This window comes from Zonotrichia albicollis, chromosome 33 (assembly GCF_047830755.1).
Source record: "Zonotrichia albicollis isolate bZonAlb1 chromosome 33, bZonAlb1.hap1, whole genome shotgun sequence".
NCBI lineage: Eukaryota > Metazoa > Chordata > Aves > Passeriformes > Passerellidae > Zonotrichia > Zonotrichia albicollis.
In genome coordinates, this window is record NC_133851.1 from 2,988,943 (window position 1) to 3,003,810 (window position 14,868).

General features: G+C 54.2%; 1 protein-coding gene and 2 long non-coding RNA genes across 6 annotated transcripts in view; all 3 read left to right on the forward strand.

Annotated features, from left to right (window-relative positions):
* The window catches only part of SLC11A2 (solute carrier family 11 member 2), a 72,279-nt gene that overhangs the window by 56,153 nt on the left and 1,258 nt on the right, over nt 1-14,868 (forward strand). For 3 of the 4 annotated variants that reach the window (XM_074530985.1, XM_074530986.1, XM_074530987.1), the window contains 3 exons: nt 2,464-2,537; nt 3,508-3,661; nt 7,890-7,943. In XM_074530985.1, coding sequence (XP_074387086.1) covers nt 2,464-2,537; nt 3,508-3,661; nt 7,890-7,943 — 282 coding nt within the window. Of the gene's footprint in view, nt 1-2,463; nt 2,538-3,507; nt 3,662-7,889; nt 8,220-8,555; nt 9,124-14,868 lie in introns of those variants that run through there. The other variant, XR_012577577.1, reaches the window with a different exon arrangement.
* LOC141726269 (uncharacterized) lies at nt 8,318-9,123 on the forward strand. Its single transcript, XR_012577580.1, has 2 exons — nt 8,318-8,350; nt 8,737-9,123. It is a non-coding gene; the product is annotated as an uncharacterized LOC141726269 (long non-coding RNA).
* On the forward strand, nt 11,327-14,655 carry LOC141726268 (uncharacterized). Its single transcript, XR_012577579.1, has 2 exons — nt 11,327-12,524; nt 12,573-14,655. It is a non-coding gene; the product is annotated as an uncharacterized LOC141726268 (long non-coding RNA).

Consider the following 14,868-nt stretch of genomic DNA (forward strand, 5'->3'; position numbering starts at 1 on the left):
CCTCATGAGCCTCCAGGTGAGCAAAGTTGGGGTTCAGGGGTTCCTCAATGTCCTCAGGAGCTTCCAGGTGAGCAAAGTTGGGGTTCAGGGGTTCCTCAATGTCCTCATGAGCCTCCAGGTGAGCAAACTTGGGGTTCAGGGGTTCCTCAATGTCATCAGGAGTCTCCAGGTGAGCAAAGTTGGGGTTCAGGCGTTCCTCAATGTCCTCAGGAGCCTCCAGGTGAGCAAAGCTGGGGTTCAGGGGTTCTAGATGAGCAAACTTGGGGTTCAGGGGTTCCTCAATGTCCTCAGGAGCCTCCAGGTGAGCAGGGTCAGGGCTCCTGAGCCTCCAGGTGAGCGGGCTTGGGGTTCAGGAGTTCCAGGTGAGCAGGGTTGGGGTTCCTGAGCCTTCAGGTGAGCAGGGTCAGAGTTCCTCAACGTCCTCAGGAGCCTCCAGGTGAGCAAAGTTGGGGTTCAGGGGTTCCTCAATGTCCTCAGGAGTCTCCAGGTGAGCAAAGTTGGGGTTCAGGGGTTCCTCAATGTCCTCATGAGCCTCCAGGTGAGCAAACTTGGGGTTCAGGGGTTCCTCAGCATCCTCATGAGCCTCCAGGTGAGCAGGGTTGCAGTTCATGAACCTCATGAGCCTCCAGGTGAGCAAAGCTGGGGTTCAGGGGTTCCTCAACGTCCTCATGAGCCTGCAGGTGAGCAGAGTTGGGGTTCAGGGGTTCCTCAAGGTCCTCATGAGCCTGCAGGTGAGCAAAGCTGGGGTTCAGGGGTTCCTCAATGTCCTCAGGAGTCTCCAGGTGAGCAGAGTTGGGGTTCAGGGGTTCCAGGTGAGCAAAGCTGGGGTTCAGGGGTTCCTCAACGTCCTCATGAGCCTCCAGGTGAGCAAACTTGGGGTTCAGGGGTTCCTCAATGTCCTCATGAGCCTCCAGGTGAGCAAACTTAGGGTTCAGGGGTTCTAGATGAGCAAACTTGGGGTTCCTCAATGTCCTCAGGAGCCTCCAGGTGAGCAAAGTTGGGGTTCAGGGGTTCCTCAAGGTCCTCAGGAGTCTCCAGGTGAGCAAAGTTGGGGTTCAGGGGTTCTAGATGAGCAAACTTGGGGTTCCTCAATGTCCTCAGGAGCCTCCAGGTGAGCAAAGTTGGGGTTCAGGGGTTCCTCAATGTCCTCAGGAGCCTCCAGGTGAGCAAAGTTGGGGTTCAGGGGTTCCTCAATGTCCTCAGGAGTCTCCAGGTGAGCAAAGTTGGGGTTCAGGGGTTCCTCAACGTCCTCAGGAGCCTCCAGATGAGCAAACTTGGGGTTCAGGGGTTCCTCAGCATCCTCATGAGCCTCCAGGTGAGCAGGGTTGCAGTTCATGAACCTCATGAGCCTCCAGGTGAGCAAAATCAGGGTTCCTCAATGTCCTCAGGAGCCTCCAGGTGAGCAAAGTTGGGGTTCAGGGGTTCTAGATGAGCAAACTTGGGGTTCAGGGGTTCCTCCATGTCTTCAGGTGCCTTCAGGTGAGCAGGGACGGGGTTCAGGGGTTCCAGGTGAGCAAACTTGGGGTTCAGGGCCTCTAGGTGAGCAAACTTGGGGTTCCTCAATGTCCTCAGGAGCCTCCAGGTGAGTGGGGTTGGGGTTCAGGGGTTCCTCAACGTCCTCAGGAGCCTCCAGGTGAGCAAAGTTGGGGTTCCTGAGCCTCCAGGTGAGCGGGCTTGGGGTTCAGGAGTTCCAGGTGAGCAGGGTTGGGGTTCCTGAGCCTCCAGGTGAGCAGGGTTGGGAATCAGGAGCCTCAGGAGCCTCCAGGTGAGCAGGGTCAGGGTTCAGGGGCTCCAGGTGAGCAGAGTTGGGGTTCCTGAACCTTCAGGTGAAGGGGAATTGGGGTTCATCAGCCTCAGGAGCCTCCAGGTGAGCAGGGTTGGGGTTCAGGAGCTCCAGGTGAGCAGGGCCCATGGGTGGGCTGGGGTGGGTGCTGGGTTGGGTGTTGAGATGGGTGTTGGGCTGGGTGTTGGGGTGTCGGGTGGGTGTCAGGTGGGTGTTGGGGTGTTAGGTGGCCATTGGGGTTGTTGGGGTGTTGGGGTGTCAGGTGGCCATTGGGGTTGTTGGGGTGTCGGGTGGGTGTCAGGGTGGGTGTTGAGGTGTCAGGTGGGTGCTGGGGTGTTGGGGTGTCAGGTGGGTGTCAGGGTGGGTGTTGGGGTGTCGGGTGGGTGTTGGGGTTGTTGGGGTGTCAGGTGGGTGTCGGGGTGGTTGTTGGTGTGTTGGGTGGTTGTTGGGGTGTCAGGTGGCCGTTGGTGTTGTTGGGGTGTCAGGTGGGTGTCGGGTGGGTGTTGGGTGGGTGTCGGGTGGGTGTTGGGTGGTTGTTGGGGTGTCAGGTGGGTGTCGGGGTGGTTGTTGGGGTGTCAGGGGGCCGTTGGTGTTGTTGGGGTGTCGGGGGCCGTTGGGTCCCCCCCCAGCCCGGCCCCGCTGGCTCAGCTCCATCCCCTCCCTCCCCGCTCCGTTCCCAGCTCCCGTTCGCGCTGATCCCGGTGCTCACCTTCACCAGCCTGCCCAGCGTCATGCACGACTTCGCCAACGGCCTGTGAGTACCTGGGGGTAACCTGGCACACCTGGGCACACCTGGGCATACCTGCCACTCACCTGGGCACGCCTGGGCACACCTGGGCACAGCTGAGCATTCCTGTCCCACACCTGGGCACGCCTGGGCACACCTGGGCATACCTGCCACTCACCTGGGCATGCTTGAGCATTCCTGTCCCTCACCTGGGCATGCCTGGGCACACCTGGGCACATCTGTCCCTCACCTGGGCATACCTGCCACTCACCTGGGCATGCTTGAGCATTCCTGTCCCTAATCTGAGCATACCTGGACACGTGTGGGCATGCCGGGCACACCTAGGCACGCCTGGGCATGCCTTCCCCTCACCTGGACATGCCTGCTCCTCACCTGGGCATTCCTGTCCCTCATCTGGGCACACCTGGGCACACCTGGGCACACCTGGGCATGCCTGCCACTCACCTGGGCATGCTTGGGCATTCCTGTCCCTAATCTGAGCATACCTGGACATGCATGGGCACACCTGGGCATGCCTTCCCTTCACCTGGGCACACCTGGGCATGTTTTCCCTTCACCTGGGCACCCCTGCCCCTTATCTGGGTACACCTGGGCACCCCTGCTCTTCACTTGGGCACACCCTCTCCTCACCTGGGCACACCTGGGCACACCTGCCCCTCGCCTGGGCACACCTGCCCTTCACCTGGGCACACTTGGGCACGCCTGGGCACACCTGGACATGCCCTCCTCACACCTGGGCACACTTGGGCATGTCTCCCCCTCACCTGGGCACCCCTGGGCACCCCTGTCCTCACCTGGACACAGCTGGCACACCTGGGCTCACCTTCCCCTCACCTGGTGCATCCCCTCACCTGGTGCATCTAGGCATGACTTCCCCTCACCTGGGCACCCCTGGGCATGTCTGGGCACCTCTTCCTCTTACCTGTGCCCCCGTGCCCCCCCGTGCCCCCCTGCTGACCCCGTTGTGCCCGTCCAGGTTCTGGCGCGTGGCCGGGGGGCTGCTGATCCTGCTCATCTGCAGCATCAACATGTACTTCGTGGTGGCGTACGTGATGGCGCTGCACAGCCTGGCGCTCTACATCGGGGCCGCCCTGCTCAGCCTCGTCTACCTGGCCTTCGTCGCCTACCTGGTGAGTCCCGGCCTGGGCACGGCCTGGGCACCACCTGGGGACAGCTGGGGACAGCCTGGGCATGGCCTGGGGACAGCTGGGGACAGCCTGGGCATGGCCTGGGCATGGCTGGGGACAGCCTGGGTACAGCTGGGTACACCTGGGCACCACCAAGCACCACCTGGGCACAGCTGGGGACAGCCTGGGCATGACCTGGGGACAGCCTGGGCACCTCCTGGGAACAACCTGGGCACCCACTGGGCTCCACCTGGGCACCACCTGGGCACCACCTGGGCACCATCTGGGCACCCTTGGGCACACCCTGGGCACCCACTGGGCTTCACCTGGGCACCTCCTGGGTACCCCCTGGGCACCCTCTGGGCACCTCCTGGTCACCGCCTGGGCACCACCTGTGTGTGACCCTTGGGACTGTCCCCATCTCACTCAGCTCTGTGTGTGACACCTGGGATTGTCCCCTCATCTCCATGTCACCTGTGCGTGACCCTTTTGAATGTCCCCTCAGCTCATGTCACCTTTGAGTGACTCCTGGGTCTGTCCCTTCCCTGCTCAGCTCTGTCACCTGTGTGTGACCTTTGGGATTGTCCCCTCCCCACTCAGCTCCATCTCACTGTCACCTGTGTGTTACTCTTGGGACTGTCCCCTCATCTCCATGTCCCTTGTGTGTGACCCTTGGGACTGTCCCCTGCCTTCTCAGCTCTGTCATGTGTGTGTAACCCCTGGGATTGTCCCCTCCCCACTCAGTTCCATGTCACTGTCACCTGTGTGTGACCCCTGGATTGTCCCCATCTCAGCTCTGTGTGTGACACCTGAGATTGTCCCCTCATCTCCATGTCACTGTCACTTGTTTGTGACCCTTTTGAATGTCCCCTCATCTCCATGTCACCTGTGTGTGACACCTGGGACTGTCCCCTCCTCACTCACCTCTGTCATGTGTGTGTGACCCTTGGGACTGTCCCCTCATCTCCATCTCCATCTCTATGTCACCTGTGTGTGACCCTTTTGAATGTCCCCTCAGCTCCATGTCACCTTTGAGTGACTCCTGGGTCTGTCCCCTCCCCTCTCAGCTCTGTCACCTGTGTGTGAACCCTGGGATTGTCCCCTCCCTGCTCAGCTCTGTCATGTGTGTGTGATCCTTGGGATTGTCCCCTCCCCGCTCATCTCCATGTCACTGTCACCTGTGTGTGACCCTTGGGATTGTCCCCTCCCCACTCAGCTCCATCTCCATGTCACCTGTGTGTGACCCTTTTGAATGTCCCCTCAGCTCATGTCACCTTTGAGTGACTCCTGGGTCTGTCCCCTCCTCACTCACCTCTGTGTGTGACACTTGGGACTGTCCCCATCTCACTCAGCTCTGTGTGTGACACGTGGGATTGTCCCCTCATCTCCATGTCACCTGTGTGTGACCCCTGGGATTGTCCCCTCCCCACTCAGTTCCATGTCACTGTCACCTGTATGTGACCCCTGGATTGTCCCCATCTCACTCAGCTCTGTGTGTGACCCCTGGGATTGTCCCCTCATCTCCATGTCACCTGTGTGTGACCCCTGGGATTGTCCCCTCCCTTCTCAGCTCTGTCACCTGTGTGTGACACCTGGGACTGTCCCCTCCTCACTCAGCTCTGTCACCTGTGTGTGACCCTTGGGATTGTCCCCTCCCCGCTCATCTCCATGTCACTGTCACCTGTGTGTGACACCTGGATTGTCCCCATCTCACTCAGCTCTGTGTGTGACCCCTGGCACTGTCCCCTCCTCTCCATGTCACCTGTGTGTGACACCTGGCACTGTCCCCTGCCACCCTGCCCTTTGCCCTCAGCTCCTTGGGTGGCACCTCGGGGCTGATCCCTCGAATGCACCTTTTCATTTTTAATTAAACCCTCCCTTTTCATTTTGAATTCTTAGGGAATTTGGGGACTTTTCCCCATTTCTGAGAGGTTCAGACTCCCCAGAACTCCTGATCCCAAAGATTCCCCTCTAATTTATGACCCTCTCTTTTCATTTTTCATTCTTATGGAATTTAGGGTTTTTTTCCCATTTCTGAGCTGCCTGAGAGGTTCAGACTCCCCAAAATGCCTGATCCCAAAGATTCCCCTCTATTGTATAACCCTGCCCTTTAATTTTTAATTCTTATGGAATTTAGGGGTTTTTCCCCATTTCTGAGGTACTTAAGAGGTACAGGCTCCCCCAAATACCAAAGATTCCCCTCTAATGTATAACCTTGCCCTTTAAATTTTAATTCTTATGGAATTTAGGGGTTTTTTTCCCATTTCTGAGGTGCTTGAGAGGTTCAGACTCCCTGATACCAAAGACTCCCCTCTAATGTACAACCCTCTCTTTAAATTTCTAATTCTTATGGAATTTGGGATTTTTTCTTCCCCACTGTTTCTCTCATCTCTCAATGTCTACTTTCCTTTATCAGACATTTTATTTCAACGTGAAATTTTCATTTATCAGCAAACCTAAAGTTTATTTATAAAAGCAATATATTTGTATTTATTTTCCCATTCATCAATCAGTGCAATCCTTCCCATGGTTTCTTTCATCTCCCAGTTTTATCCCCCATCAGACCCAGAGCTGGTTTGGAAACACAAATCTGATATTTCTCTCAGTCCCTCCTGTGGTGGGTTCACAGGAGGAGGGAAGAGATGAGAATCTTGCCTCCATGTCTCAAAAGGCTGATTTATTAATTTATGATATATATTATATTAAAATATAAAATATTATATTTTATATTATTATTCTATATAAAAATGATATATTAAAACTATACTAAAAGAATAGAGAAAGGATTTCATCAGAAGGCAGGAAAGGAAAGGAAAGGAAAGGAAAGGAAAGGAAAGGAAAGGAAAGGAAAGGAAAGGAAAGGAAAGGAAAGGAAAGGAAAGGAAAGGAAAGGAAAGGAAAGGAAAGGAATAAAATAAAATAAAATAAAATAAAATAAAATCTTGTGACTGACCAGAGAGTCCGAGCCAGCTGACTGTGATTGGCCATTAATTAAAAACAATTAACACGGGCCAATCACAGATTCCCCTGTTGCATTCCACAGCAGCAGAGAATCATTGTTCGCATTTTGTTCCTGAGGCCTCTCAGCTCTCAGGAGGAAAATCCTAAGGAAAGGAATTTTCATAAAATGTGTCTGTGACACCCCCCTGCTGTCCCTCATGTCCCCTCACTGTCCTCAGTGTCCCTGCTGTCCCTGACTGTCCCCTCCTGTCCGTTCCTGTCCCTGCTGTCCCTCATGTCCCTCCTGTCCCTCCTGACCCCTCCTGTCCCTCCTGTCCCTGCTGTCCGTTCCTGTCCCTGAGTGTCCCTCCTGAACCTGCTGTCCCTCACTGTCCCCTCCTGCCCCTCCTGTCCCTCCCGACCCCTCCTGTCCCCTCCTGTCCCTGCTGTCCCCTCCTGTCCGTTCCTGTCCCTCACTGTCCCCTCCTGTCCCTGACTGTCCCCTCCTGTCCCCTCACTGTCCCCAGTGTCCCTGCTGTCCCTGACTGTCCCTCCTGTCCCTCGTGTCCCTCCTGTCTCTGACTGTCCCTGAGTGTCCCCTCCTGTCCCCTCCTGTCCCTGCTGTCCCTCGTGCCCCTCGTGTCCGTTCCTGTCCCTCCTGTCCCTCCTATCCCTCCTGTCCCCTCACTGTCCCCTCCTGTCCCTCAGTATCCCCTTCTGTCCCTCCCGACCCCTCCCGTCCCCTCCTGTCCGTTCCTGTCCCTGCTGTCCCCTCCTGTCCCCTCCTGCCCCCTTACTGTCCCCAGTGTCTCTGTTGTCCCTCACTGTCCCCTCCTGTCCCTGCTGTCTCTGCTGTCCCCTCCCGACCCCTCCCGTCCCCTCCTGTCCCCTCCTGTCCGTTCCTGTCCCTCCTGTCCCTGCTGTTCCTCCTGTCCCGTCTCCTCATGTCCCCGCTGTTCCCTCCTGCCCCCTGTCCGTTCCTGTCCCTGCTGTCCGTCACTGTCCCCTCGTGTCCCCTCCTGTCCCTCCCGACCCCTGCCGTCCCCTCCTGTCCCTGCTGTCTCTGCTGTCCCCTCCCGACCCCTCCCATCCCCTCCTGTCCCCTCCTGTCCCTCCTGTCCGTTCCTGTCCCTCCTGTCCCTGCTGTCCCTGCTGTCCCCTCCCATCCCCTCCTGTCCCTCCTGTCCCTGAGTGTCCCCTCCCGTCCCCTCCCGTCCCCTCCCGTCCCCTCCTGTCCCTGCTGTCCCTGCTGTCCGTTCCTGTCCCTGAGTGTCCCCTGGTGTCCCCGCAGAGCTGGCTGTGCCTGGTGGCCCTGGGCGCCTCCTTCCTGGCCTGTGGCAGCACGGTAAGCGTCACCCGGACCCTGCACCTGGAGCAGCCGCCCTGCCACCCCCCCAAGTAGCCAAAGCGGGGGGGCCTGGACCCCCAGAGCCACCCTGGGGACACGGACGGCGCCGCTTGGGGACATTGGGGGCATCGGGGACACGGCCGCGAGGACACGGAGCACACGGAGCCCTCGGGGCGGGGCTGGGCCTGCTGCACCCCAAAACCCACCTGGGGGGGACAGGGGCAACCTGGGTCACACCTGGGGGGACACACCTGGGTGGGGACACATCTGGGGGTGACACACGTGGGTGGGGACACATCTGGGGGTGACACAGGGGACAGCCTGGGCCCCCCAGATGGGAGCCACACCTGGGGAGACACACCTGGGGGTTGGGGTCACACCTGGGGGGGACACAACCAGCCTGAGCCCCCCCTGGATGTGACACAGGAGCAGCCTGAGCCCCCCCAGATGGGAGCCACACCTGGGGGGACACACCTGGGGGGGGACAGGAGCAACCTGGGTCACACCTGGGGGTGACACACCTGGGTGGGGACACATCTGGGGGTGACACAGGAGCAACCTGTCCCCCCCCTGGATGGCACACAGGGCAAGCCTGAGTCACACCTGGAGGTGACACAGGAGCAACCTGAGCTACACCTGGGTGGGGACACACCTGGGGTGACAAAGGGGGGGGCCTGGGCCCCCCAGATGGGAGCCACACCTGGGGGGACACACCTGGGGGTTGGGGACACACCTGGGGGGTGACAGGAGCAGCCTGGGTCACACCTGGGGGGGACACAGCCAACCTGAGCCCCCCCTGGATGGGACACAGGAGCAGCCTGAGCCCCCCCAGATGGGAGCCACACCTGGGGGGACACACCTGGGGGGGTGGGGACACATCTGGGGGGGACAGGAGCAGCCTGAGCCCCCCCCATTCTCCCTGGAACCCCAAATTCCTCCTCGCAGAGCCCCTGACCCCCCCTGTAGCACAAACCCTGAACTCCAGGAACTCAATAAGCTAAAAAACCCCAAAATCCCCTTCTGGTGGCACTTGGGGACACTGCTGGCACCTGGGCATGGGGTGGCACCACGGCTGGGCTGCCCCGGGCTGAGCAGATCTGGTACTTTCCACTGGTATTAATTATTTTATTAATTAATTCTGGTATCACTACTGGCTTCAAAACACTTCCCATTGCCATGAGGAAGGGAAAGCTGAAAACGAATTAATTAATCAATTATTTAATTAATTCTGGTATCACTACTGGCTTCAAAACACTTCCCATTGCCATGAGGAAGGGAAAGCTGAAAACGAATTAATTAATCGATTGTTTAATTAATTCTGGTATCACTACTGGCTTTTAAAACACTTCCCACTCCCATGAGGATGGGAAAACTGAGCATTAATTAATTAATTAATTCTGGTATCACTACTGGCTTTAAAACACTTCCCATTGCCATGAGGAAGGGAAAGCTGAAAACGAATTAATTAATCAATTATTTAATTAATTCTGGTATCACTACTGGCTTTTAAAACACTTCCCGCTGCCATGAGGAAGGGAAAGCTGAGCATTAATTATTTAATTAATTAATTCTGGTATCACTACTGACTCTAAAACTCTTCCCATTGCCATGAACATGGGAAAGCTGAAAGCTAATAGCTAATGAATTAATTAAATAAATAATTATTTATTTAATTAATTCTGGTATCACTACTGGCTTTAAGACACTTCCCATTGCCATGAGGAAGGAAAAGCTGAAAACGAATTAATTAATCAATTATTTAATTAATTCTGGTATCACAACTGACTCTAAAACTCTTCCCATTGCCATGAGCATGGGAAAGCTGAAAGCTAATGAATTAATTAAATAAATAATTATTTATTTAGTTAATTCTGGTATCACTACTGGCTTTTAAAACACTTCCCACTGCCATGAGCATGGAAAAACTGAGCATTAATTATTTTATTTATTAATTCTGGTATCACTAGTGGCTTTAAAACACTTCCCACTGCCATGAGCATGGGAAAACGAAAAACTAATTAATAATTAGTTAATTCTGGTATCACTGCTGGCTTTTAAAATACTTCCCATTACCGTGAGAATGTGAAAGCTGAGCATTAATTGTGTAATTAATGAATTCTGTTGTCACTACTGGCTTTTAAAACATTTCCCACTCTCATGAGGATGGGAAAAGGTGAGCATTAATTATTTTATTAATTAATTCTGTTAGCAGTGCTGACTTTAAACCACTTCCCATTGCCACGAGGAAGGGAAAACTGAGCATTAATTATTTCATTAATTCATTCTGATATCATGACTGACTTTAAAACGCTTCCCATTCCAATGAGCATGGGAGGGCTGAGCATTAATTATTTAATTAATTTTGGTATCACTCCTGACTTGCCTGGCCCCGTGTGGGATTTTGGGGCTCACAAATGGTTATTTATGATTTTGTGATCGATTCTCTGTGATCCATGGAAGTGCTCTGGGAGCTCTCAGAGATAACCCAGATCGGGCTCCGAGGGTTTTTCCTTTTCCAGGTTTTTCTTTGCTGCTCCCTCCTGTCCTGGCTTTCATTCCCTCCTTTTTTGTGGCTTTGGGAAGGGGCTGGGCCAGGAGTGGGGCCAGGGCACCCCTTGGGTCCCCCAGGGCTGTTTTGGGGTCCCACCCTCCCTCTGGGGGTGCATTTGGATCTCTGAATCCTGGAAATTGGGTGGGGAAAGCTCAGATTGGGGTTCTTGAGGGGAAATTCTCTTTTCTGCCCAGCTGGGGCTGCAGCAGAGCTCAGTGGGGTCAGAGCCCAAAGGCCTTCATGGACCTGCAGGATGGGACCCCAAAACCCCTCCTGGGACCCCAAAACCCCTCCTGGGGCCCCAAAACCCTCCTGGGACCCCAAAACCCCTCCTGGGCCCCAAAACCCCTCCTGGGACCCCAAAACCTCTCCTGGGCCCCAAAACCTCTCCTGGGACCCCAAAATCCCTTCTGGGGCCCCAAAACCCCTCCTGGGGCCCCAAAACCCTCCTGGGACCCCAAAACCCCTCCTGGGCCCCAAAACCCCTCCTGGGACCCCAAAACCTCTCCTGGACCCCAAAACCCCTCCTGGGACCCCAAAACCTCTCCTGGGGCCCCAAAACCTCTCCTGGGACCCCAAAACCCCTCCTGGGCCCCAAAACCCCTCCCGGCTCCAATCCCAAACACACCCAGCCCTTTCTCCTGGCTCCATCCCAATCCTGCTTTATTTGGGATTCCTGGCTCCACCCCAGTCCTATTTTATTTGGGATTCCTGAGTCCATCCCTGGTTTATTTGGGATTCTTGAGTCCATTTCTGGTTTATTTGGGATTCCTGACTCCATCCCTGGTTTATTTGGGACTCCCAAGTCCATTTTTGGTTTATTTGGAATTCCTGAGTCCATCCCTGTTTTATTTGGGATTCTTGAGTCCATTTCTGGTTTATTTGGGATTCCCAAGTCCAGTTTTGGTTTATTTGGGATTCCTGAGTCCATCCCTGCTTTATTTGGGATTCCTGACTCCATCCCTGTTTTATTTGGGATTCTTGAGTCCATTTTTGGTTTATTTGGGATTCCTGGCTCCATCCCATCCCTGGTTTATTTGAGCTTGCTGTCTCCATCCCAGTCCTATTTTATTTGGGATTTCTGAGTCCATCCCTGGTTTATTTGGGATTCCTGAGTCCATTTTTGGTTTATTTGGGATTCCTGAGTCCATCCCTGTTTTATTTGGGATTCTTGAGTCCATTTCTGGTTTATTTGGTATTCCTGATTCCATCCCTGGTTTATTTGGGATTCCTGAGTCCATCCCTGGTTTATTTGGGATTCCTGAGTCCATTTTTGGTTTATTTGGGATTCCTGAGTCCATCCCTGTTTTATTTGGGATTCTTGAGTCCATTTCTGGTTTATTTGGTATTCCTGATTCCATCCCTGGTTTATTTGGGATTCCTGAGTCCATCCCTGTTTTATTTGGGATTCTTGAGTCCATTTCTGGTTTATTTGGTATTCCTGATTCCATCCCTGGTTTATTTGGGATTCCTGAGTCCATTTTTTGTTTATTTGGGATTCCTGAGTCCATCCCTTGTTTATTTGGGATTCCTGGCTCCATCCCTGCTTTATTTGGGATAATAAAATGGATCCATTCCTCACTGCCCGCTGACATTTCCCTGTTCTCGCAGCTCCAGGCAGGGAATTCTCTCTGAAATAAAAATCCCTGCAGTGCCCAGCTCTGGGTGATGTTTGGGATCTGGTTTGGGATCTGGGGAGGTTTTACCCATCCCCACCAACTCTGGGGGATGTTTGGGATCTAGTTTGGGATCTGGTTTAGGGTCTGGTGAGGTTTATCCATCCCCACCAGCTCTAGGGGACGTTTAGGATCAGGTTTGGGATCTGGTTTGGGATCTCTGGGGTTTATTCATCCCCACCCACTCTGGGGGATGTTTGGGATCTGGTTTAGGGTCTGGTGAGGTTTATCCATCCCCACCAGCTCTGGGCAATTTTTGGGATCTGGTTTGGGATCTGGTGAGGTTTATCCACCCCCAATCAGGTTTAGGATCTGCTGGGGGTTTATCCATCCCCACCAGCTCTGGGGGATGTTTGGGATCTGGTTTAAGATCTGGTTTAGGATCAGGTTTAGGATCAGGTTTGGGATCTGGTTTAGGATCTGCTGGGGTTTCTCCATCCCCACCAGCTCTGGGTCCTTCCCCGGTGCCCAGGGGTGAAGGTGCCAACGCTCAGAGCCCGGCAGGAAAATTCCCCTTGAATGTGGGGCAGGATCAGATCCCTCCTCCCCCCTTTCCCAAACCCACAGCACTCCCTGACCATAATTCTCATTTTTCCCGCTGTTATCCCAGAACTCCAGCAGGATTTAACCCTTTAATGGACATTTGTGGGTTTTATCCCATTCCCACTCTACGAGCTCTGGGATTTGTGGCCTGGGGGGGACGAGGGGCTGGACCAGAGGTGGATTTGGGATTTGGGATTCTGCTGTACCCAGGATTGGGAATTCTGTCTCAGCTGAGCCTTGGCTGTGAGTGGAGCCTCCCCTCTGCACTAATTTGGGATTTTTGGTTGTACAAACCCCATTAAAACGTGGAGACTTTTCCAACTCGGCTTCCTGGGTCATTTTTTTGGGGCTGGTGCTGGGACAGAGCCCCCCAAGCTCTGGAGCTCTGGGGTTGTTCCCTTTTCCCAGCCTGGGAATGAAACTCGAGATCATTTTAGGTCTGACTTCAAATAAAAATGGATTTGACTTCAAATAAAAGTGGATTTTACTTCAAGGCCTTTGGGGGCAGTAATGGAAAGGTGCCCACAAAACTCCGCCCCCACAGGGGTGAGGACATTTTTATTGATTTTAGAAATGAAATAATTAATAAAAGCACAATTAGGAGGAGAGGCGGTGATGGAATTCTCTCTCCTTTGGAATCCTCCCTTGGCTCCTCCAGGAGCTGATCCTGGGCCTTGGAGCTCTGGGATTTTTGTGTTTCTGCCCAGGGAAAGGCCATAGAAAAAAAACACTGGAAAATGAATTATTGATGCAGCAGGCCAATAACACAGAGCCACAAACACACCTGCAAAAAATACAGGAGGGAAAAATACAAAAAGAGGGAAAAAAAGGGAAAATTCAGAATGGATCAGGGTGAGCTGGGGCTCGTCCCTGTCCCCTGAACGGGCTCAGGGGTCCCTCACATCCCTTCCCATGGGAATTCCTTCTGTGGGATCGGGGCTCGGCTCCTTCAGCCCGCCCTGCCCAGGCCAGACCCACCAAAAAACCCCAAATTCCCCATTTTTTCCTGCTTTTGCCCCTTTTTTTCCTGCTTTTGCCCCTTTTTTTCCTGCTTCTGCCGCTGCAGAGCCTCGCCTGTGGCGCAGCCCGGTTCAGCACCGTCCCGAGGGGTTCGTTGTGTCATCACTGCTAATTAAGGCTCAGCCACGCCCCGAAGTTAATTAAGCTCGCTCGGTTAATTGGGGAATGCAGAGGGCGGGGCCGTTCGGAGCCCTGGGCGGGGCTGGGCCGAGATCTGCCCCAATTAACGGCGGGATCGGCCCCAATTAGCGCCAATCCTGCTGCTCTCTGCTAATTAATGAGCGTGGGTGAGCCTAGGGCCGCCTCGGCTCCCGTCTGGGTTTGGTTAAACTGGGCCTGGTTAAACCGGGCTTGGTTAACCTGGCCTGGTTAACCCGGCCTGGTTAAACTGGGCCTGGTTAAACCCGGGCTTGGTTAAACTGGGCCTGGTTAAACCCGGGCTTGGTTAAACCCGGCCTAGTTAACCCGGGCTTGGTTAAACCGGACTTGGTTAACCCGGGCCTGGTTAAACCGGGCTTGGTTAAACCCGGCCTGGTTAAACTGGGCCTAACTGGGGCTTCCTTAAACCGGGATCATTTAAAGCCTGCCCTGCTCAGGCTCATTAAATTGGGCTCAACATCGGCTTCATTAAACCAGGCTTAATTCAGGCTTTGTTAAACCCGACTCAATTTAAGCTTCATTAAACCCACCTCAACTTGGGCTTTGTTAAACCAGGCTCAGTTCGGGCCTCATTAAATCGTGGCTTTGTTAAACCAGGCTCAGTTCGAGCTTTATTAAATTGTGGCTTTGTTAAACCAGGCTCAGTTCGGGCTTTATTAAATCGTGGTTTTGTTAAACCAGGCTCAGTTTGGGCTTTATTAAATCGTGGCTTTGTTAAACCAGGCTCAGTTTGGGCTTTATTAAATCGTGGCTCTGTTAATCCGGCCTCCATTCTGTCTTCCTTACCTGGCCTTCACTTGGGCTTTGTTAAACCGGGCTGAGCTCAGGCTTCCTTCAACCACCTCGGGCTTCCTTCTGCTCTCTTTGGCTCTTCCTTAAGCCAGGCTCAATTAAACCCCCGGCATTAATTGTTGCCCTCCCCAGTTAAGCCCCGGCATTAATTGTTGCCCTCCCCAGTTAAACCCCCGGCATT